Source organism: Chiloscyllium punctatum, chromosome 19, assembly GCF_047496795.1.
Source record: "Chiloscyllium punctatum isolate Juve2018m chromosome 19, sChiPun1.3, whole genome shotgun sequence".
Classification (NCBI taxonomy): Eukaryota; Metazoa; Chordata; class Chondrichthyes; order Orectolobiformes; family Hemiscylliidae; genus Chiloscyllium; species Chiloscyllium punctatum.
Window position 1 is genome coordinate 82,284,725 of NC_092757.1, and position 24,780 is coordinate 82,309,504.

General features: G+C 38.8%; 1 protein-coding gene across 3 annotated transcripts in view; it reads right to left on the reverse strand.

The window, feature by feature from the left end:
* LOC140491537 (lissencephaly-1 homolog) overlaps nucleotides 1–24,780 on the reverse strand; it is an 86,133-nt gene that overhangs the window by 15,260 nt on the left and 46,093 nt on the right. For all 3 annotated transcript variants that reach the window (XM_072589858.1, XM_072589859.1, XM_072589860.1), the window contains 6 exons: nucleotides 21,752–21,836; nucleotides 19,678–19,752; nucleotides 14,655–14,861; nucleotides 11,018–11,186; nucleotides 7,958–8,060; nucleotides 5,931–6,159 (listed from right to left, as the gene is read on the reverse strand). In XM_072589858.1, the coding sequence (XP_072445959.1) occupies nucleotides 5,931–6,159; nucleotides 7,958–8,060; nucleotides 11,018–11,186; nucleotides 14,655–14,861; nucleotides 19,678–19,752; nucleotides 21,752–21,836 (868 nt within the window). The remainder of the gene's footprint in view (nucleotides 1–5,930; nucleotides 6,160–7,957; nucleotides 8,061–11,017; nucleotides 11,187–14,654; nucleotides 14,862–19,677; nucleotides 19,753–21,751; nucleotides 21,837–24,780) is intronic.

The window sequence follows — 24,780 nt, forward strand, 5'->3', positions numbered from 1 at the left end:
CTCTGGTGGTCAGCCACTGAACAAATAGCAAAAATGAACCCACAGTCTGTCAAGCCAGGTTTTACTTTGGGATCAGACTCTACCAATATTAACATGAACTAGATCATAATACCTTAAGAAATCTGGCATTCTACAAATAAATATATTAGGTTATTCGAAGCAGAAAGTCTACTGATGAATTATCCTGGTAAAAACCTTTACATTTGACAACAAGATGCAACTTGTCAAGCGTTTTTACATTAAGTCTAATGGCATAGAGGGCAAATTTTCATTAGTTTTACTTGATTGAGGGCATTTCAACAATGAACCCCACAGGGAAGTGTACACTTATTGACAACAGCTCGGCATTTCAACACTATTCTGCTCATGTGCAGAATTGAAGAGGTGCTGCTGATTTTGCACAGTTAAAATAGCTGTGCAAAAATCCTGATTGAAGTAAAAATCTACATTTCCTGAAACCTCAGAAGACAAAACTGAGTTCAACGAAACAAAGGAAGGCTCTTTAGAAAAAGCTCTTATCTGAACCAAAGAACGTCAACCTCACATGTCAATGTTTAGAACTAGCAAACATTTGAACCAACCTCAAACCATTGTTCCCAGTTAAATTTTACAAAAACCTCCGTTTTGCACTCAGATAAGGGGTGGGCAATTACTTTACCCTTCTAGTAGATTTGTATTGATAATTAACGACTTGGATGACATATTAGAAAGTACATTAAACTGATCAATGGATGCAATGGTGTAATTCTCAATAACTCTCAAACAATGACATTTTGAAGTTGTCCCTTTCAAAAACTTGACTGATGTCTTTGAAATTACTGAAGGGAAAAGCTCATCATCAGCACCAATCAGGTCCTTAACATTTTTAAGGCACCATGAGTTTATTGATACCTGTTTGGCGGTGCAACTAGAGAAGAATGAAGTATTTGTTCACATTGGAACCAAAGACATAGGAAGGGAAAAGGGTTGAAATTCTGAAGGGAGATTAGAGAGAGTTAGGCAGGAATTTAAAAAAGGAGTTCCTCGGGAGTAGTAAAATCTGGATTACTCCTGGTGCTATGAGCTAGTGAGGACGGGAATAGTGGGATTGAGCAGATGAATGCATGGCTGAGGAGCTGGTGTATGGGAGAAGGATTCACATTTTTCGGATCATTGGAATATCTTTTGGGGTAGAAGAAGAACAGATTGCACCTAAATTGGAAGGGGACTAATATACTGGCAGGGAGATTTGCTAGAGCTGCTAAAGAGGAATTAAACTAGTAAGGTGGGTGGGTGGGACCCAGGAGATAGTGAGGAAAGAGATCAGAGACTGGGACAGTTGAGAACAGAAGCGAGTCAAACAAAGTCAGGGCAGGTAGGGACAAGGTAGGACTGAAATTAAACTGCATTTATTTCAATGCAGGGGGCCTAATGGGGAAGGCAGAAGAACTCAGGGCATGGTTAGGAGCATGGGACTGGGATATCATAGCAATTACAGATACATGGCTCAGGGATGGACAGAACTGGCAGCTTAATGTTCCAAGATAAAAATACTATAGGAAGGATAGAAAGGGAGACAAGAGAGGAGGGGAGTGGTGTTTTTGATAAGGGAGAGCATTACAGCTGTACTTAGGGAGGATATTCCTGGAAATACATCCAGGGAAGTTATTTGGGTGGAACTGAGAAATAAGAAAGGGATGATCACTTTATTGGAATTGTATTATCGACTCCCTAATAGTTGGAGGGAAATTAAGAAACAAACTTGTAAGGAGATCTCAGCTATCTATAAGAGTGATAAGGTGGTTATGGTAGGGGATTTTAACTTTCCAAACATAGACTGGGACTGCCAAAGTGTTTAGGGTTTAGACAGAGAGGAATTTGTTAAGTGTACACAAGACAATTTTCTGATTCATTATGTGGATGTACCTACTAAAGAAGGTGCAAAACCTGACCTGCTTTTAGGAAATAAGGCAGGGCAGTTGATTGAGGTGTCAGTGGGGAGCACTTTGGGGCCAGCGACCAGAATTTTATGAGATTGAAAAGGGATGGAACAGGATAGACCAGATTGAAAAGTTGAAGTTCTATAATTGGAGAAAGGCCAATTTGAATGGTATTAGGCAAGAACTTTCAAAAACCGATTCAGGGCAGATGTTCGCAGGTAAAGTGACAGCTGGAAAATGGGAAGCTTTCAGAAATGAGGTAACGAGAATCCAGAGAAAGTATATTCTTGTTAGGGTGAAAGGAAAGGCTGGCAGGTATAAGGAATGCTGGATGACTAAAGAAATTGAGGATTTGGTGAAGAAAAAGAAGGAAGCATATGTCAGATATAGACAGGACAGATCGACTGAATCCTGAGAAGAGTAGAAAGGCAGCAGGAGTATTCTTAAGAGGGAAATCAGGAGAGCAAAAAAAAACACAAGATAGCTTTGGCAAATAGAATTAAGGAGAATCCAAAGGGTTTTGACAAATACATTAAAGGACAAAAGGATAACTAGGGAGAGAATAGGGCCCCTCAAAGTTCAGCAAGGCAGCCTTTGTGTGGTGCCGCAGAAAATGGGGGAAGATACTAAATGAGTGCTTTGAATTGGTATTTAAAGTGGAAAAGGACATGGAAGATATAGAATTTAGGGAAATAGATGGCGACATCTTGAAAAATGTCCATATTACAGAGGACGAAGTGCTGGATGTCTTGAAACGCATAAAGGTGGATAAATCCCCAGGTGTACCTGAGAACTGTGTGGGAAGCTAGAGAAGTGATTGCTGGGCCCCTTGCTGAGATATTTCTATTATCTTTAGTCACAGATGAGGTGCCGGAAGGCTGGAGGTTGGCTAACGTGGTGCCACTGTTTAAGAAGGATGGTAAGGACAAGCCAGGGAACTATATCCCAGTGAGCCTGACGTCGGTGGTGGGCAAATTGTTGGAGGAATCTTGAGGGACAGGACGTACACGTATTTGGAAAGGCAAGGACTGATTAGGGATAGTCAACATGGCTTTGTGTGTGGGAAATCATGTCTCACAAACTTGGTTGAATTTTTTTGAAGAACAAAGAGGATTGATGATGGCAGAGTGGTAGATGTGATCAGTCAGGCATCGGACAAGATCCCCATGGGAGACTGGTTAGCAAGGTTAGATCTCATGGAATAAAGGGAGAACTAGCCAAATGGGTACAGAACTGGCTCAAAGGTAGAAGACAGAGGGTGATGGAGGAGGGTTGTTTTTCAGACTGGAGGCCTGTGACCAGTGGAGTGCCACAAGGATCGGTGCTGGGTCCACTACTTTATGTCATTTACATAAATGATTTGGATGTGAGCATTAGAGGTAGAGTCAGTACGTTTGCGTATGACACGAAAATTGGAGGTGTATTGGACAGTGAAGAGGGTTACCCCTGATTACAACAGGATCTTGATCAGATGGGCAATTGGGCTGAGAAGTGGCAGATGGAGTTTAATTCAGATAAATGCGAGATGCTACATTTTGTGAAAGCAAATCTTAGCAGGACTTATACACTTAATGGCAAGGTCACAGGGAGCGTTGCTGAACAGAGAGATCTTCGAGTGCATGTTCATAGCTCCTTTAAGTGGAGTCGCAGGTGGATAGGATAGTGAAGGCGGCATTTGGTATGCTTTCCTTTATTGGTCAGAGTATTGAGTACAGGAGTTGGGAGGTCATGTTGCGGCTGTACAGGACATTGGTTAGGCCACTGTTGGAATATTGCATGCAATTCTTGTCTCCTTCCCATTGGAAAGATGTTGTGAAACCTGAAAGGGTTCAGAAAAGATTTACAAGGATGTTGCGAGGGTTGGAGGATTTGAGCTATACAGAGAGGCTGAACAGGCTGGGGCTGTTTTCCCTGGAGCTGAGGGGTGAGCTTATAGAGGTTTACGAAATTATGAGGAGCATGGATAGGATAAATAAACACTGTCTTTTCCCTGAGTTGGGGGAGTCCAGAACTAGAGGGCATAGATTTAGAGTGTGAGGGGAAGATATAAAAGGGATCTAAAAGGGCAACCTTTGCGCGCAGAGAGTGGTACGTGTTTGCAATGAACTGCCAGAGGAAGGGGAGGCTGGTACAATTGCAACATTTAAAATGCATTTGCATGTCTATATGAACACGAAGGGTTTGGAGGTGGGACTAGATTGGGTTGGAATAACAAGTCGGCATGGATGGGTTTGACCGAAGGGTCTATTTCCAAGCTGTACATCTCTATGAATCTATGATCATTTGGGTTTAAGCGAATTATAGCTCAAGGTCCACCAGCCATAATTTTAAAACAAATCAAACTTTTTTGCCTACAGTAAGATTCTGTTTGAGTGGATTAATTTGACATGTGACCAGTGGATTTTATAGCAGAAGGTACATAAAAGAGAGTGGACTTTTCACAATGGCATTTGTATGAAGCTCAAAAAGCTAACGAGAGAACATTCAAACAGGCTTTTAGTTGGTCATCTACAACTGGCAGTTGGCTTCCAAACAGAATTGGAGCTACTTTGCTGATTTGCAATTTAAAGCGCTTTGTAAAAGATCAAAGAACCATTATATAAGTAGCTTTTGAAGTGGTATGCACATCTTCAATACTAATTAACAAAATAGTGAAATGCAGTCATTAGCTATTTTAATTTTGACAAAGTCTCTCTTCTAGCCAAGCTTTGGGGATATATTCCCACTCAAAGCAGTATTTCTGCCACAAATGTATTTCAAGCTAATTGATGCAAGCTTCAAAGCCAACAGAATTCTCTTGCACACCAAGTCATGCAGCACATTTAAAAAGAGATTTTACTCTTACTCAGTGACCACAGATGGAAAATCACTTGCCTTAGAAGTTGACCTATCACCCAGCTGAAACTATTATAACTTTGAAACGCAACTTCTTAGGTAAGGTACTTAAAAATCTGCAAGTTTGGTAGCCAATTGCAAAATGACTGAAAAATGTATGCTCTTTCATTCAACCAATAAAAACCTTGATCAGGAAAGCAGACTCGTTAATAGAACACAGCCAACCTCACACCCACTTAGGAGTTCTACTAACAGCCGAAGTCAAAGATTCATTGCTTGAAAAGCAATGCTGCACATACAAAGGCCTCATTCAGCTGAGCATCCTCACTTCACTAACAAAATTTAACCGTAAAAGTTAGCACAACCGAAAGTGAAAGAAATGAAAACATACAACTTTCGTCTCTTTAAAAACATTAGATTCCAGAAAAATCCAAAAGAAAGCTGGTTAGTGAGACAACTGTGGTTCAAGTAATTTAGAAAGCTTTTAGGAAGGTGGCTTTATTGGTGCATCTTGTCCCAAGCTCAATTAAAGCTACAGAGTCCATAGTCAGAGGTCACTTGCTGCCAATCATATCTGACAAAGTGATCGTAACATTGCCCTCAAATGAAAACGGGTGCATGCCCTTGTGTAACTGATTACATTATTGTAAAAATCTGATGCACTAAAAGAAGAAAACAAAAGAAACTCAATTATTAAGCCCTTTAAACTTTAGAAACAAGAACTTCATCAACTCCATACTGTTCCATTAAAAACTGCCCTTTAATACAGATCAATCCCACAATGAAATCTCTTGACTGCAAATGCAATCAATTTACTTATTTCAATCTCAGAATTAATTTGGGAATTCTCAATCCAATTTGCAGAAGACAAACACAAAGATATACTTGTAATCGGTCAGACACCAGGCTTTATTACAGTATGGAGCAAATTGAATTTGAAATATTACAAGTATGTCAGAATTCAAATGTTTTGATCTATTTCGACCTTGCACATCACTTGGTCAAACTGTACTGAGGTCACCAAATGTGTTGCCAGCCACCACCTTTTTATCAGAATTTGAGAGATTCTGGGTCACATTTACACTTCACATTTCCTCACAATGCAACGTAGATTATTCAAGAATTGATGCTAAGCTATCTTAAACTTAATGCAAATTCCAACTCTAGGGATCTTACCTCAGATCCAGTTGCTTCCAAAATGGTTGGGTAGGAACTCTCTGGTGCCCAGGAAATACATTCTACAACATGTTCGTGCTCTCGAAGTTCAGCCTTGCATTCTTTTGTAGCTACTACCCATACACGGACAGTCTGATCATTGGAACAGCTGGCCAGCAGAGTACCATCCTGGTTGGGTCGGACCATGCGCACCCATTCTCTATGTCCCGTGAAAGTCTTCACACAATAACTGTGAGCAAGAAGTTACAGGTATGACTAAGAATTATAGCAAGAGAAATCCATCAGCTCTTTGTTTCTGCTTATATGTTTAGGAATATTCTTCAACATATGCATTCTGATGTTTATTCTTCAGGGATTTCATCAAATGCCCTGATTAAGCCAAGGAGGTAAGTAATAGATAATTTCAAGTCTTTGACATTTATGTTTCATGTTCAGCAAGTTGTCAATCGAATGAGCCCCCAACGTATTCTATCCAAGTTCTTGAAACTTTAGTCACAGCACTGTAAATAACTAATCAAATTTGTGGTTTATAAGAAAGCATCCAAACTGGATCTACTTTGTCAAAGGTTGCAACTTGACACCTAACTTAGTCCCCTTTGAAATAAAAAAAATTTTTAGCTTCCATGTAGCTGGAACTAATTGAGTGGGAGCAGCAGAGCTCTCAATATCCTACAAGACATCTTGTGAATATCTAAGTCATAGGAAGTTCAAATACTAAAAGTAATATTTTGTACAGCACCAGAGCCAAGAAATCCAAATCACCAATAGGGATTTTAAAATTCACTAAATGTCATTGATATAAATCAGCTTAAAAATAACTTAAAAATGCCCCTCCCTACCACAAAGCTTATAAATGTATTTCACTTCAAATAATCAAACTTTTCCTTAAAAGATGCAAAAAAAGTCTGTACCTCAATCACACCCTTCAGCAAAGCATTCATTGCTTACACACTTTTCCTCTAACCCATCTCCTCACTGCTGTAGTTCTATATTGACAACCTCACGTCACTAACTCTACATCAGGAAACATTTACTCCAAGAAAATATTTTTGAATTTTAAATCTCTCCCTGCCCTTTATTGCTTGGCAACGTAGAAGAAAATTCCTGAAGCTCTTGGTCTTAGCTACAGTCCTATTCCAGACATCAACCTCGACAATGAACATATTTTAACTGTAAAACACTAATTACTGACAGTACATGGTACCCATTAATACAGAGACAAAATCAAGTTACTTAAATTACCCACAAATATTAGATGCTGGACCAAAGGGCCTGTTTCCACATGTAATGTAATCTAATCTTAAAAAAAAAGCTTTCAATGCCTTTATTTTCCTGCACTTTGAGGTACTGGTATCACTTTTTTTTTGCAAAGTGCAGCCAAAATGACTTGTGTCTTTATTGAAAAGATAGTATTAAAGTTAGTCAAGTGACTAACTCGAACAATGACCATTCATTCCCCAAAAAAAACTGAATCAAACAGTACAACCAGTACCTAAAAACAACCTAATATTCCACACAAATTCACTGAGCACTGTTTAAAGTATGAAGTGGATTTAGCTGTCAACATATTAAAAAGCTCATATACCACTGAATGAACCTATTTCAGTATGCAAACTAAGGAATAACTGCAAAATAAGCCATGAATTTTGACAGAAAATATTGTGCTGCTGGAATTCAAGGCAGACAGTTTCAACAGATAATCAAGTGATTTGAGTATGGTGTGAAGATTAAACTTTGTTACATGAATGAAGCTAATAAACAGAAAATTGCTACACAAATACTTACAATGACAATTTACATTCGTCTAGCAACTTTACTCCATCATAATATTGCAAAGTTCTTTCCAGGACAAACACACAAGCCGTCTGAGTACATTTCAGAAGAAACATTAACTTAATGAGAAACTGCACACCTGACAAATTCTACACTGTCTTCAATTAGCAGATTATCTACAACTGTGCCTAAAATATAATGTTTCTAAATTTAAAGTTGAAATTAATGTGAATGTACACTCTTTGGATACTCACCCTGTTTGCACCTCCCACATTTTCATGGTTTTATCCCTTGAAGCAGACACTATATGATCTCCATTAGGCATGATAGCTACTGATGAAATATTATGATCATGGCCTGAAAGCAAATAGATTTAAGAGTAGGATCAAAAAACGCAAAATGCCACAATTATGTAACAATACAGACAAAATCTGAAGGAAAAAAAATTTAACTGGATTCATTATTAGCCCTCGTAAATGATGCCCACATTTAACATTTTCGCTCTTCTCCTGCGTAGTTCCATTACTTGTAACTACCGTGCACAAAGTATTTAACTTACAAAATGCATCAAGAAACTAGAGCACACTCTACTTAGATTCCTTGCATTCAGAATATTCTTAGCACTACCGTGCCCAGGAGAATAAATTTTTCAAGTAATTTTTGAAAAATCTTCACTGTCTTAGAAATTTCAGATATATCCCAAAATACTTTAGCTATACTTTTTACACTTTAATAAACACATTCGAAGTCACCATAGTCTTCGACAAGGTTAGCCCTCAAACTCCTCTGCTCCAGTGAAAAAAGTCCTAGCCTATCCAACCTATTTTCATAACCTAAACGCTCCATTCCTGGAAGCATTCTGGTCAATCTTTTCTGAACCCTCACCAATTTAACAGCAGGGTGACCGGAACTGTACTAGTACTCCAGAAGAGGCGTAACCAATGTCCTATTGCAGCCTCAACATGAAGTCCCAACTCAGACTCAAAAATGTCTGAACAATGAAGTGCGCCAAACATCTCCTTCATCACTCTGTCTCCATGTGATGCAAATTTCAAAGAATTATGTACCTGAATCTATGTCTGTGTTCTACAACATTACACAGGGCCCTGCCATTAACTGAGCCCTGTCTTTCTTTGTTTCACAAAAAATGCAATACTTCACTTTTATCCAAATTACACACCAGCCACTCCTCAGGTCAATGACCCAATTGATCAAGATCAGTTTGTAGTCTTAGATAACCTTTTCCCACTATACCACCAACTTTGGTGTCATCCACAAACATGTTAACTATGCCTCCTATATTTTCATCCAAATTTATATACGTGATAAACAAAAACGAACCCAGAACAGGCCTACAGTCTGAAAAACCACCCTCTACACGGTCTCTGACCGATAGGCCATTTTTGTATCCAACTGGCAAGATCACCCTGAATTTCATGTGATCTAAAGTTTACCAATTAAACTCCCAGGGAGAAACTTAAAAGGATTGACTAAAATCCAAGTAAACAATGGTACCACTCTACTCTCAATCTTCAAGGTTGATCCTGGTATGAAAGCATTTCCTTGTGACGACAAGTTGAATAGGTTGGCTTGCACTCAATGGGCAACTTGTGGGACATATTCTCATCGTCAAGACAGAACTAAGGAGGAACTTCTTCTGTCAGAGGGTCACGAATCTGTGGAATTCTCAGAGACCTACTGAAGCTCAGTCTTGAATATATTTCATGAACGAGATAGACATTTTTAATCAGTAATGGAATCAAGGCATGGGGATAAAGTTCACATAAAAGATCAGAATGGCCATGATCTCATTGAATAGTGGAGTGGACTTGATGGGCCGAAAAACCTACATCTGCTTTGACATATTACGGTCTTATAAATAAGTAGGAAAAATTAATTGCAAATATACAAAATCTTTCAAAAAAACACAATGTCATGGATAATTCTAGTTTCCTTATTTGAAAAAGGATATAAGCTGTGTAAGAAATATGTCAGACACGATGGCCCAATCAATCCCTAGGATGAAACAGTTATTCTATGAAGAAATAGGTTGACCAGGGTTTTAGCTATTGCACTTTAAAAGAATGATATGATCTTATTGAAACATAATACCCTTAGGGTATCTGACAGGGTTGATTTCAAGAGAATACTTCTTGTGAGAGACGAGAATATAGGGACTCATTCAAGAATAAGAGGTTTTGCTTTTTAGTTAGATAAGAAATCATTTTCCGAGTGTACATAGTCTTCAGGGTGAAGATAGATTTTTTTCATAGTCAAGGGGAGTTAAGGGTTTCAGAAGCAGACATTAGAGTTGAGACCACACAGAAATCAGGCTATCCGATTAGAGCTGGGACAAGGAGTGCATTTTCAGATTAACCATCTGTAACTAGTCGAGTGCCACAGGATTACAGGTAGGGACACAATTATTTGCAGAGGCGAGGGTGATCAGGAAGGGGAGCGGGAGCTTGTTTGCGTAGATATCAATAAAATATCAATGACATGGATGAGGAAAGCACTAGGGCCAAGCTTGTGGATGACAAAATAGGTGGGAAAGCAAATGGTGAGGATGTCTCTAAGAGCTTGCATAGGCGAGATATTAAATGTGTGCGCAAAAAACAGTGAGACAGGGAGACTGCATAGTTTGGGATGAACAGAACAGCTGAAAATTATTTAAATGGAGAAAGATAGCAGAAAGCAACAACAGAGGGGTTAGGGAGTCCTCATGTATTAATTACAAAAAGCTACTGCAGGTACTTCGATAACACAGAGGGCAAATGGAATACTGGCCTTTATTTAGAAGGAAATGCGAGTACAAAAATAGAGGAAAGTCTTGCTGAAACTGTATACAGTTTCTGAAGGATCTGTATCTTAAGGAGAGAGGGGGTCACCTTGCAGAAAAGAAATATAGTTCAGGACATGACACCAGAACTACTTTCTCACAGTGACTTATGCCATTTCAAAAAGTGTTAAACAACAGTAAATGAATATTACAATAAACCATCATGTCAATGCAAATGCAGCTTCAAGCAGTAACCTCATACAGGTTACTTGAGTAGACCTTCACCTTAAAATATGATCACTGTTTCAAACATTGCCAAAAGCACTGCGGCACATGAAACATCTCCTTGGTCTTCAAATTATTATTTTTGACAGTGATGAGTGAAATTCACTATTATACTTATGAAGTCGATTTCCAATCGAAATGCAATTTACAGGCAAAAATTATTTTTTATCTAAGAGATAAAAAGGACATTTCTGCTGTTAGGACTGCCACCTGCAACCCCCCACACCCTAATAAGGAAATTAACACTTACCATGCATGGTCCGAATGCATTCAAAACTCTGGAAATCCCAAAGCTTGATGGTCATATCAGCAGAGCAGGATGCCAGCAGCTTGCCATTCTGATCAAAGGAGATATCTTGTACAGAGTCTGTGTGACCTTTCAGGGTACGCTCAAAATCTCCAGTCTCATAGTCCCAAACCTATCAGGGGAATACAAAATTGGTGTCAACAAATTGCAGAGTTATTTGCTGATAGAGCATTCTCTCATTTCCACTCAGCAGGATAATCCACGAGCTTTCTGAATAATTGATTCTATTGCGCACTGTTCCATGATATAAACTGAGAAAGTAATAACTGAGGTATTATCAGAAATTGTTATGCTGGGATCCAAATGAGAGCAAAATCAGCTTTTTCAATTATGTGAAATGGCCTTGCAGGCAATTATTCTTTTGAATATAATTTATATCAAAGACTAATGATATGCAAATAGAAAGTGGTAATTAGAATAATCAGTGGCCAATTTAACCAATTTCAGAACGATCTGCTAGATCCAGTTCTAAATTCTGGCAGTTATTTTATTGGAAACAGTACCCGGTACGTGTGGTTTAAGGAATAAAAGTATCTTACATCAAATTCAATTTTGAAAATTTCCATTAGTAAATGATAGCACTTACATGATAAATAATAAAAGAACAAGTTAAAACCATAACGTTGAAGAACAAATGGACCCAGCCATGTTAAACCCAGAAGTCTTAGTTTTTTTACATTCTAAGCATTTACATACAAGCATTTTTAAAGCAAATTATTTAATTATTCCTTCAGTTGCAGTTTCATGGACATTCCTTATTGCATACCAGTACAATGTTTGTCAGTTCTACATACTGGAAGCAAAGAAACAAGATGGCACCACACAATTTAGATATCAACAAAATTAGGAGGGCTTTGTTGGAAATTTGAAAAATACAGGAAAGCTATCCTAAAATTTGGTGGACAAGGGCACCATTTGGTGATACAAACTTACATGGCTCCAAAAGTTCATTTTGTGATGAGCATCCACTCCACTAAGTTGGTTGCCAACTCCTGCTCTGAAGTTTGTACAAATGAATACTTAAAGCAATGACGGAGTTCTCAGACCAAAAGGTTTCTGACAGCTGATAGACTAACAGCTGCCCAGCAAGGCCCAGGATCCGCACTCCAGATTTTAGGATCTTTCAAAGTAGGAGAGCACAGAAAGTCTAGCAAAGAGTTAAATTGGCAAAATCTGAATTAACAATACTAGGATACCTCAAGTTACTTTTCGTGCAAGGATTTACAATTAGTCTTAATAATTCTGTGAATCCCTTCTGTTGAATTACATCCTAAAAGGTCCTTGCATCTGAAAAATTTTAAGTCATTCAGAGACACCATGCCACAGCACCCGCTGACATTTACAGACCACACTAAACTGAATTGCCATGCTAGTTGTTATCTTGGGACACATTTATTACAGTCCTGATAAAATACACCATGATAAAGAGACAATTCTGTACCAATGTGGCAGCCATATTCAAGAACATTCTTCATCTTGGAAACATTTTGATTGAAATGGGTAGCTAATTTATCCAAATGCACAAGCTATAAAATGGACTAGCTTCCATCTCGGTGTCATTCCTTCTTAACAAATAAGAAGCTAGGTGAATGTGATCTACGGAGGTTATTAAGTGGTTTAAATTAATTTCACCCTTTTACTCTTACTTGATTTCACATTATAAATGATTAAGGGGGGGGGGGGTGTATGTCAGTGGGACAGAGACATTATCTGTCAGCCTCAAAAGACACCAATTCTCTCCTTTGAAAAAAGTACCAAAACAGAGCCATAAGAAGATCATTTTATGCTACAAATTGGAACTGTACAATTCAAATGCATTTATTACTTTCTAACTAGATGTCATTCAACAAACAAACCATATGATCTCCTAAAGATGACTCCATTATGAATTCCAATCTCAATAATCAAAAAATTTTAAGTAAAACATATGGAGATGTCAAACCACCACAATCTGGCAGAAGACTTGCCTTCCTAGAACAATTTGTTATCGTTACACCAGCAGAAGAACGCAAACACGGTGACAGCAATGTCCATTTCACCTTTAGGTCTTCAGAGAAAGCAAGTAACACTACACACAACAGTCTAGTAGCTGTGTGGCAGCATACATTTGGGCAGAAAAGAAACTCACTGAGCAAATGTTCAGAAAAGTAAAAGCAATTTAAACTGAAGCCAAAGTGCAAGATGCCACATCAGCCTACAAATATTCGGCTAACATCAGAATGCTATTTCGAAAATTCATTGTAAGATCAGAACCTACCATTGACAAAACCTGGGTCCAAAAGCTTTTTATGCTACTTTAGATATGAGAGGACAATAATAAATAATAGCTAGTTTACAAAGTACCAATTAACACCTTATGGAGTGATCAATATAAAATTGACCAGAGGAAAATAATCATACAATGTTAAACTTCAAAACCTTCACAGCTAAAAATTAAATTTCAGGAGGAGCAGACAACTGGGAGCAATAAGAGAGTTAACAGACTCCTTCACACGACACCAAATAACAAGACTGACTAGGTGCAGTAGTCAATTAGACTGTCGGCTTACAACTCATGCATTAGGGTTCTGGTAAAGCAGTGGTATTACTGCCCCTACTGCCAGGACGCTTGGGTTAATGCATTTGAATATGGTCAAGAACATCGCTAATTTATGCATTCATTTCAAGCATGAAAGTGTTCAAAATTTTAAACAACTGTACAGTTTATCTGGTTTGTCTTCTGCCAGCATGGGCTGGCTGTGTTCAAAGGAGCTGCTAACTACAAAGTCCATGAAGCACTTTCATTACCATGCTTAGGGATAAATAAAAAACTTACCACTTTTAATACACAAAAAGTATTTACAGTTCTCAAATGAGACAAGTTAAAATTTCCCAAAGGGCATATGTCCATTGATCATCAACTGGAAATTTTCAACTTGGGGGATGAGAGGAACTTTAACTGTAAACAGTCAATACAAGTTATTTTCTTCAAAGCAAAAAGGTAGCCAAGGGAAAAACTTAATTCACTTAATAGTCATTTGAACTTTAACTAACCGCTCCAAAGTCAAACTACCCAGTGTATTCTTACCACTGGCCGAGTCTGTTTCAGTGAGATGACTCATCACAAATGTTGTCCAACTTAAATCACTTACAAAAGTTAACTCACTTCCTCTTTTGTTAGAATTGTTTAATTTAAACAGGATAATTATGCCTTCCCTACACTTCTGTAAAATAAAGACTTTGTCAACAGTATTTATCCAAAGTCAAGGCTTCACAGCAAGACTAATGAGGCTTCGTACAATGAAAGAAATACAAATGCCAAACCTCCTCCCTTAAAAAGCAGATTGGACAAAAGATGCTGTATTGAATTTAAAAATTGCACTGCAGTGTAGTATTTTCTCAAACATGTCCCATTTTCCACTCAAAGCCAGCCAGCTATTGGTGTATCATGGGTGTGGCCAGTTAGGCAATGGATCCAAGTCCATGATTTGGAAACAGGCTTTACCTGGATGTAGAATAAGGCAGAGATAGTGTACTTGCCCTGTGGATAAGCTTACTTTGTTTAGCTGTTTAAAAAAAATTTTATTCAAAGATTATTTACCTTTATTGTGGCATCTTCAGAGGCTGATACCATAACACTGAAGACTGGATGGAAAATAACCCGTGTGACTGGACTTCTATGTCCACTCAGAGAGTATCTCTCTGGAGGACGAGGGATCCATTCTTTCGGATCACGCTTTTGACCCAGAGGGCCGGCTGAAGTGAACTCTTCTTTTGCCTCATTAAGTTTGGATTCTAATTCCATAACCTGTCAAACAGAATTAAATAAAACTTTTCAGGATCTTGTTTTTCAAATTCAGTAAATGCAAGTCAAATAAAGAGACTTTGGCGTGCATATTCATTGTTCCTTGAAAGTGAGGTTGCAGGCAGACAGGGTGGTGGAGGCGTTGTTTGCTATGCTAGACTTCACTGGTCAGTGTACTAAATAGAGGAATTGGGATATCATGTTGTCGCTGGACAGGACATTGGGTTATGCCACTTTTGAAATACTATGCTCAATTCTAGTCTCCTTGACAGAGGAAAAATGCTGTGAAACTTGATGTTGCCAGAGTGGGAGCTATATGGAGAGGCTGAATAGGTTGGGGCTATTTTCCCTGGATCGTTGGACGCTGAGGGTTACCCTTGTGGAGGTTTATAAAATCATGAGGGGCATGGATAGGGTAAATAGATAAGGTATTTTCTTCAGGGTGGGGAGTCCAAAACTAGAGGTCATAGGTTTAAGGTGAGAGGGGAAAAGATTTCGAAAGGATCCCAAGGGGCAATTTTCAGAAAGATGATGATGCATGTGTGCAATGAGCTGCCAGAGATGGTGGAAGAAGCTGAACCATTATAACATTTAAAAGGCACCTGGACAGATATATATAGGAAGGGTTGAGAGGATATAGGTTAAAAGCTGGCAAACTGGACTAGATTTATTAGGATATCTGATCGTCATGGACGATTTGGGACTAAAGGTCTGTTTCCATACTGTACAACTCTTTGACTAAGTCCATTGGGGTCATACAAATATGCATAATCAAGAAGCATAAATAGGCCATTCCGTTCCTCAAGCACACACACCTTTTGAATATGATCGTCAACTATCCAAAAAGCACCAATTCTGAAATTGCCAATAACATATCCAGTTGTCATAAAAATATTCCAAGATTTGACTTCCACTATCTTTTCGGCAAGACAGTTCCGAAGAGTCACAACAACCCATCTTTTTGAAACAAGCCATTCTTTTTAAAAACATTAATCCAGAGTTCAGTGCTCTCCTGCTTAAGGACATCCTCTCGACTGGCACCTTGCCAGTACCCTTCAGGATCTTAGATATTTTAATCAAGTCATTCTTGACTCTTGTGAACTCCAATGGATAATAGCTTACCTTAGAGTCATAGAGATGTACAGCATGGAAACAGACCCTTCGGTCCAACCCGTCCAGGCCGGCCAGATATCCCAACCCAATCTAGTCCCACCTGCCAGCACCAGGCCCATATCCCTCCAAACCCTTCCTATTCATATGCCCATCCAAATGCCTCTTAAATGTTGCAATTGTACCAGCCTCCACCACATCTTTTGGCAGCTCATTCCATACACGTACCACCCTCTGTGTGAAAAAGTTGCCCCTTAGGTCTCTTTTATATCTTTCCCCTCTCACCCTAAAACTATGCTTTCTAGTTCTGGACTCCCCAACCCCAGGGAAAAGACTTTGCCTATTTATCCTATCCATGCCCCTCAATTTTACCTTGTCCAACTTCTTAAGGCAATGTGCCCATTCTCGGTAATAGTCCAACAAACTTACTGCTTCCAATACATTTACATCTTTTCCTTAAGTAACCAACACTGTACTCCCAGCTGTGTTTTCACCAATGCCTTGTATAAACCAAAGCATAACTTTCCCACTTTCGGATTCAACTTCCCTTCTTAGAACTGTATTTCATTAGATTCAGGAGACCATGGTCGCTCAGTCGTTAAGACTGCTGCATACAGTGCAAGGGAACCAGGTTCAATTCTAGCCTCAGCATCTGTTTGGAGTCTGTACATTCTTCCTGCGTTTGTGTGGATTTTCTCTGGGTGCTCTGGTTTCCTCCCACAGTCCAAAGATGTGCGGTTAAGTGGATTCGCCATGCTAAATTGCCATGTCCAGGAATATGCAGGCTAGGTGGATTTGCCACGGTAAATGTGGAGTTATGGGGATTGGGGTTGGGACATTCTTTGGAGGGTCGATGCAGATTTGATGGGCTGAAATGACCTTTATCAGGCACTGAAGGGATTCTATTTCCTCATTACTTGCTGTACTTTTATACAAGCTTTTTATGATTCATGCATTAGTTTCTTCCACATTTCAAGTCTGCAATTTCTTGCCATACAGCTAATATTTTGTTCATTTTGTCCTGCCACAACTGGAAAAATTCAAAGTGTGCTTCATTTAAAAGATCTTGCCCTAATCAATCTACCCATTTCTTTTACAGCCTTAAATCTTTTTTTACCAATCGTCATTATAACATTATTTGTACATTTTGCAATCATACCTTTGGTCCCTTCATACCAGTCATTTAGATTAAAATTGTCAATATGGAGTTCCCAGCACCATCATGGTGGAATACTATGCATTACACCTTACCAACCACAAAACTACACATTTATGCTAACAATCTACTTCTCATTAGCTAGCACGTCTTCTATCCATGCCTCAGTGTTACCCCTCTACATGAGCCTTACGTCTCAATAATCTTTAATGTCATTATCAAATGCTTCTGGAAATCTAAGTACAGTACATCGACAATTCACCTCTTCTTAACAGCATGTGTTACTTTCCCAAAAAACTCCAAAAAGATTAGACTACTTAGTGTGGAAGCAGGCCCTTTGGCCCAACAAGTCCACACCGACCCACCCAAGCGCAACCCACCCATACCCCTACATTTACCCCTTCACCTAACACTACGGGCAATTGAGCATGGCCAATGCAACCAACCTGCACATCTTTGGGACTGTGGGAGGAAACTGGAGCACCTGGAGAAAACCCACATGGAATCCGACATGGGGAGAATGTGCAAACTCCACACAGTCAGTTGCCTGAGGTAGGAATTGAACCCGGGTCTCTTGCGCTGTGAGGCAGCAGTGCTAACCACTGTGCCACCGTGGTTAAACATGATTTCATTTTCACAAAACCATGCTGACTCTGCCTGATGACTTCAAAAGAAGTCAAGAACTTGGTAATAGCTTTTTTGATAATCATGCTTTGGAGGTGGTGTTGGACTGGGGAGCACAAAGTTAAAAATCACTACACCAGATGATGGTCCAACAGGTTTATTTGGAAGCACTAGCTTTTGGAGCGCTGCTCCTTCATCAGCTGGTTGACAAGCTAGTGTTTTTAACTCAACCTGTTGGACCATAACCTGGTGTTTTGATTTTTAACTTTTTGATAATAGTTTCTAATGTTTTCACCAGGAGATATTTTAAGCTAACTGGACTACAGTTTGTTTTCTGTTTCCCTCTTCTTTTCAAGGAAAGAATTATATATGCTATCTTCACTTGAATAGGACCAATATTCAAATATTGGGTATTTTGGAAAAGTAAAACCAAAGCATCTACTAACTCACCTGCCACTAACTTTGAGACTAAGATGAAATCTAAGAGGCATCAGACCCATGAAACCTGCAAAAACATTTGGGAGAAAAGAGATGACAGTCCAAGGGACAGCCACGTCCTGCAAGAGCAGTGGGAAATAATTTTCATTTGTTAAGTTTAACAGCTGAAAATTTGAAAGGCATTTTGCAAACACGTGGCAACAAATGCATAAAATCTATGTATTTAAATGTCAGTACTGAACACGGGTAAATACCTGAACGATGGGCTATGGGACGGATTACATGCAAATACAACATTTTAGCTGGGAAATAAACCATAGTTTTAAAAGGGAGAATTTCCTTAAAGTTGCAAAATATTTAAGAGTTCGGCATTTACAAGCTTAAATTTTTTTTATGGGAAGGACGAAACAGAGTTGCCCATCTTATTCCCAAAAGCAAAAAAGCCTAACAGAAATATTAATCCACTGCATGAGGAAGAACTTCCTTGCAAGTGAAGCATAATTTTGGCAACAAACTAAGACTAAGGTTTAGTTTTTTAAAAAGAATATTCTTACATCTTCTAAACCAGAAGGACAGTAGATGGTGCATGAGAAACCCTAACCTGCAAGTTCACCTTGAAGCCACACACCATCCTGACTTAGATGTCCACAACTGTTCCTGTGCTGCTCCTGGGTCAAAATCCTTAAATACCCCCCCAAACTGCATCGTAGTCTACCTACACAAAAGCAGTCTATGAAAGCATCTCACCACCACCTTCTCAAAGGCAACTTGGAATTGGGAACAAATGCTGGCCCAGCCAGTGACACCCACATCCCATGACTGAAAAAAAAATTTCTAAGCTGCTCCTTAGTCACAGAAAATAGAATTCAAGCAAAGTTGGTCTCTATGTATTGTTCATCCTCCAAATGAAACCAAACACCACACTTACCCAAGTATTTGCTTTATTTCTGAATTTTAAAAAGTGCCTCATCTACAAAGCAGACAGCAGGTCAATTAAGCCAACTGCAGGCAGTTAGGAGCCCTTGAATAAATTTCTTGAGACACAGATAATTCATAGCCTTTGATTTTTAAAGTAAATTCCACATTGATATGTAGAAATGAAATTTTTCAGTGAAGGAAGTACATGGAATCAAAAATCTCATCAAGGAAGCCTTCAATTAATTAGATGCCATTTTTCAAACAGTAAAATTTCATTTGTTTTTATGAATGTTTACAATTTCCCAGAAGGTAACAGACATTTGGAACTCAATGCCAGAGGTAGCAATGAAAGTTGTATTAATCTCCAAAAAAATAAATAAAATGTGGTCCTCCTTTGCTTCCTTGAGTGTTAGTGAACACTTAGGAACTTTGTATTGCCATTTTTCTTTACAGCATCCCACGAGTTGGGACAACAGTACATACGAGACGTTGAGGCCAGCAAAATGAGACAAATACACATGAACCTAATAGTGATTCCTTCAAACAACTGACCAATAAATTGCATGAAGTTACCTTCTTTTGTAATCTTATCACAGAGGTCCATTTCTTCTCCAGCAGTCCAGCATATTTCTTATCTAATTCTTCATTCTAGAGGAAAAAAAACAAAATTATATTACTGCTATCAGTTGGAAAAAGCTAAGAATTTGCCCTAAAACACTCAACTCATTTTGTATCTCTCCCCTGTTGGAGCTTACTTGCTCAACTGACTCAGAATCAATACTTGGCCTTGTCATATGTTCCTCCCAAATTAAAGGAAAAACAAATCCTTAGAATTGCTCAAGATTTGTGAATTCTGTACATTTGTGAAGTTCTGTGCTTGGTGTCTATTTATTTTTAGATATACCATGTGTCAGTTCATGGTTATTCAATGTCTTAGATTTCCTATCCAACTTTCCACCTCATATCAGCAATGTAATGCTTCTGACATCAAAACTGGAGTCAATATCGTAATGCTTTGCATTGCTAAATTTGCGTAACTTTTAATTTGAGAAAGGGTAAATTCAAGTTTGGAAGGGATTGACAATTATTTATTTTACTGCTTCGGCAACTGAATTGGGCACACGATCCAATAGAGAAATTTGGATGCATTTTCAACGTGCCAATTACCTTCAGACACATGGAACATAAAAATAAAGCTCAATCTTCCTTCAAAGAGTTTTGTAGAGGTACAAGATTTCAAGGTTGAGGACAGGTAGGTCTGAAGTACACAAGGCAGAACACATCAGTTAATACAGCTGCAGGAGACCAATGTGCACATAATATCTAGATTGACGTTCCCTGTACATGGAGTTTACAGCAATATTGTTTGATTAAATTAGATTCCCTATAGTGTGGAAACAGGTCCTTCAGCCCAACCAGTCCACACCGACCATCCAAAGGGTAAACCACCCAGACCCACTTCCCTCTGACCAATGGATCTAACACTATGGGCAATTTAGCATGGCCAATTCACCTGACCTGCACATCTTTGGGCTGCAGGAGGAAACCAGAGCACCTGGAGGAAATCCACGTAGACACAGGGAGAATGTGCAAACTTCACACAGTCGCCAGAGGCTGGAATCAAACCTGGGACCCTGGTGCTGTGAGGCAGCAGTGCTAACCACCGTGCCACCCGTATTATCAGAACCTCAACTTTTTTGTTGCTCAAAACCATATTAAATTTTTTATTGGGTATAATTTCATGTTTTGATTCAAACTTTAAGTGCTTCCCAAGTACTTAGATGAATTGATGATCCACTAAGGATTTTTGCACACAAGTATGCCTAAAACATTAACTTTTTGATCTAAAGCACAAGAATCTTGAACATGATATTTGTAAAGATCGTATTATATAAAGTAGTGTTTACTTCCTTTGTAACTTCTCAGGGAGACTAAGCTAAGGTCATTGGTAAGTTTTTAGCTATTGTATTACAAAGAGGATGCGCAGTTTTGGTTCTAATCAAATAAACTTGAACTAGCATGTGCTAGATGGACAATGAAAGGCTAACTTGTTGCTTGATCATAAACTGAGGAAAATTCTCAGCTGCTGCATGAAAGAGGAAGGAGAGAAAGTGAGAAGTTTTGGGGCAGTTGCAGACTGACAATAAAAGCAGCCATAATAAATGAAACTGACATGAGGCAGTGTATGAAACTGGATTCCACGAAACATCAAGGCTATTCGTATCCTGGAACAACTTAAAATGACAGCCATGCAAGGACATGTGCCATCTTTGTTTCTTCCTCTCAAAATAAACTAACAGCATCCTTCTGGATAGATCTTCTTAAAAGCCATCTTAATAACAAGCTTGTTGTTAGCTTGTCGTTTTTCTGATATAAGACGATAGCTCCATTCTTGTGCAATCCGGCAGTATAGGAAAATCGCACAACAGCTGCTCCATTTAAACTAATGGGGGCAGAATGACATTATAAATAAAGACAAGGAAAGTTTGCTTTCTACAAACAACAGTCTAAATTCTTCAACTGTGTTCAAGCCAATTTGCAAAGAAACACATTATAGCAGAACTGACTTCTCAACACTTAGTTGATAGGGAAAAACCCTATCATGTTTTCGTACCCAAACTTACATGAGCAAACTAATTTGACTCACCATATCTAACTCTGCCTCCTTTTTAAAAACTGAATATGCCTCTTCATATCCATTAGACCGAAGATAATCAGCTATAGCTCGATTTCTGAAAAATAAAGTTGAAATTTTTGAAAAGCACAAATAAGCCATCTTTGATTAAGCAGGGTTTAAAAAGACATGTTAAGTGCTTCTGCAACCAGATGTCATTGCCAATTAAGTACTTGTGAAGCATTGTCCCTGTTAGGAAAAACAATGCACAGCAAGCTTGCATAACTAAAAATGCAAAAATTGACCAGGTAATCTTTGCTATTGTAGTGACACATGATCTTGTCGCGATCTTAAAGGTGAAATGGTGATCGAGTGGTAACATCATTCGACAAGCAAACCAGAACTACAAGCTAATATGCTGGGGATTCAAATCCAATCATGGCAGATGGTGAAATGTGAATTCAATAAATATCTGGCTAAGAGGTGGCAAAATGAGTTTAATGCAGTAAAGGGTGAGGTGATTCACTCCAGAAGGAGTAACAGGAACAAAGAGTACTGAACTAATGATAAGATTCTTGGTAGTGTGGATGAGCAGAGAGATCCCCATGGCTACGTATAAAGATCCCTGAAAGTTCCTACCTAGGTTGATAGGGTTGTTAAGGCAGCATACAGTGTGTTGGCTTTTATTGGTCGAGGGATTGAGTTTCAGAGCCATAAGGTCATGTAGCAGCTGTACCAAACTTTAGTATGGCTACACTTGGGAGTAGTATGTTGTGATCGCTACATTATAGCAAGAATGGGGAGCACTGGAAAGGGTGCAGAGATTTTACCAGGATGTTGCCTGGTTTTGAGGGAAGGTCTTAAGAAAGGCTGAGTGAGTGAGGCTGTTTTCGTTAGAGAGGAGGAGATTGAGAGGTGACTTAATTGAGACATAAGATAATCAGGGGGTTAGATAGGGTGGGCAATGGGAGCCTTTATCCTCGGATGGTGATGGCTAGCATGAGGGGACATATATTTATCACCCCTCAATTTAAAGCGAAGACAGATGTCAGAGGTAGGTTCTTTACTCAGAATAGCAAGGGCATGGAGCACCCTGTCTGCCACAGTAGTAGACTCGTCAACTTTAAGAGCATTTAAATGGTCATAGGATAAACATATGGATGATAATGGAATAAAGCAGGCTTGATGGGCTTCAGATTGGGTTCACAGGTGGGCACAACATCAAGGGCCGAAGGGTTTGACTTGCGCTCGCTCTAATGTTCTATTAGTGTAGTTTAGATAAGGATACATGCCATCATCCTTAGCTGACCTGGTTGACATGTGACTCCATGTCCACACCTATGTGATCCACTCTGAATTGCCCTCTGGGCAATAACTGATTGGCCAGAATAGAATTTAAAATGCAGTGTAACAAAGTCTCACACAGCTCAGAAATTTTAAAGAAAATGGTTAGATTATCACGTTGCTTAGTATTATCACAAGACCATTAATCCAGAGACTGAGGCTTGAATCCTGCATTTAATAAAGAAATCTGGAATTAAGATATGAATGACGACCATGAAGCCATTGTCAATCGTTGGACAATCTTATCTGGTACACTCATGTCCATCAGGAAAACAGACTATCTTTACCTGGTCTGGCATACATTTGACTTCAGACCTACAGCAATGTTGTTGACTCTTAACTGCCCTCTTAAATGAGCTAACCATTCAATTGTATCCTGCTTGAAAGGAAACAAACCATGAAAACACAAACAAAGGACTTGGTATCAACCTAGGAACTGGAAATTGTAATGTCAAAAACAGCCACTAACCCGAGAAGTCCTCTTTACCAACAACTGGGGGAGCTTGTACCAGAACTGGGAGAGCTGTCTCATAGACCAGTCAGACAACAACTTGGCAAAATCATACTCTTAGAATCATACCTTAAACTGTCCCACAATTTTAGGTCAACTTACAAAATTAAAGTTAAACATAACTGACTGCCAGTTACATGGTTATTTTTTCCTTCCTCAGTGTGAGCGAGCCATTTTAAGTCCACTTAAACATTCCTCAAACTAACTTCACAGAACCAGGCTGCCTTCTGGTCAGACAAGTAAATGAGCTCAGTGAAATCTGTGAACAGTACATGATATAGAATTACTGAAGGAACATCAGAACAGAAGCAGCTTACATTGAGAAACCAAAAACCATGTCAATTTGCTCTCCCTAAACCAACAGGCAACTGCGTATATGCACCCATTGACATTCTGATGCAAATTTTTCATCAACACACTTAATGCACAAAGGTTAGTATTTCCCCTTCCCTCCTCTTTTTTCCCCCATAAAAATCACTGCTCTCTTGATACACAATTCTGTGAATGAATTTACAGCGTTCATAAATGGTGATTGTTTGCACTGACGTCTAGAGGCCTAAACAAGTCATTCAACTGTCTGACCAGTATTTCCACTAGCTATTCTCACCAAAAAGCTTACAGATTTCTCAGTTCTCTGATAGAGCAGAAAATGTGTATTCACTTTTTGCTTTCTAATGCAAAGCATATCAATAGTCAGTCAACAATTTCACTGAATACTACAATTGTCTACACCAATGGATGACATCAGCCAACAAGGCAGCTACTTTGTTGAATGCTACAATTCCAACACAAAGTGAATCAGTTTTACAAAATGGTGTAAAGGATATGATATTTTTCCCATTAAATAATGCACATCAAATATTTTAAACAAAGCTGAAATCAAATGGTAATAAACATGTTATGGTCAATTAGTTAGGGCATTCTTATTCCTGCCACTGGATATTCTGAGTAGTTTAAAACAGTAATGAAGTTGATATCTCAGTTTTCTTTGAAAAACCTGAAAATGCATCATTTCAACACCAACACAAGGTAAATGATACAGCTCAACCCTCTTGTTTTCTATTGTTTATTGCACAAAGATGGAATAATTACAGTTACAAAGTTATTTTTCAAGGTCAGAGGTCCTAGTGAGAAAACTTGCGAACAATAGATAATTCTTCCTCGACCTCTTGTAGATCCAGAACCTCTTCATTTAACTCAAAAGGAA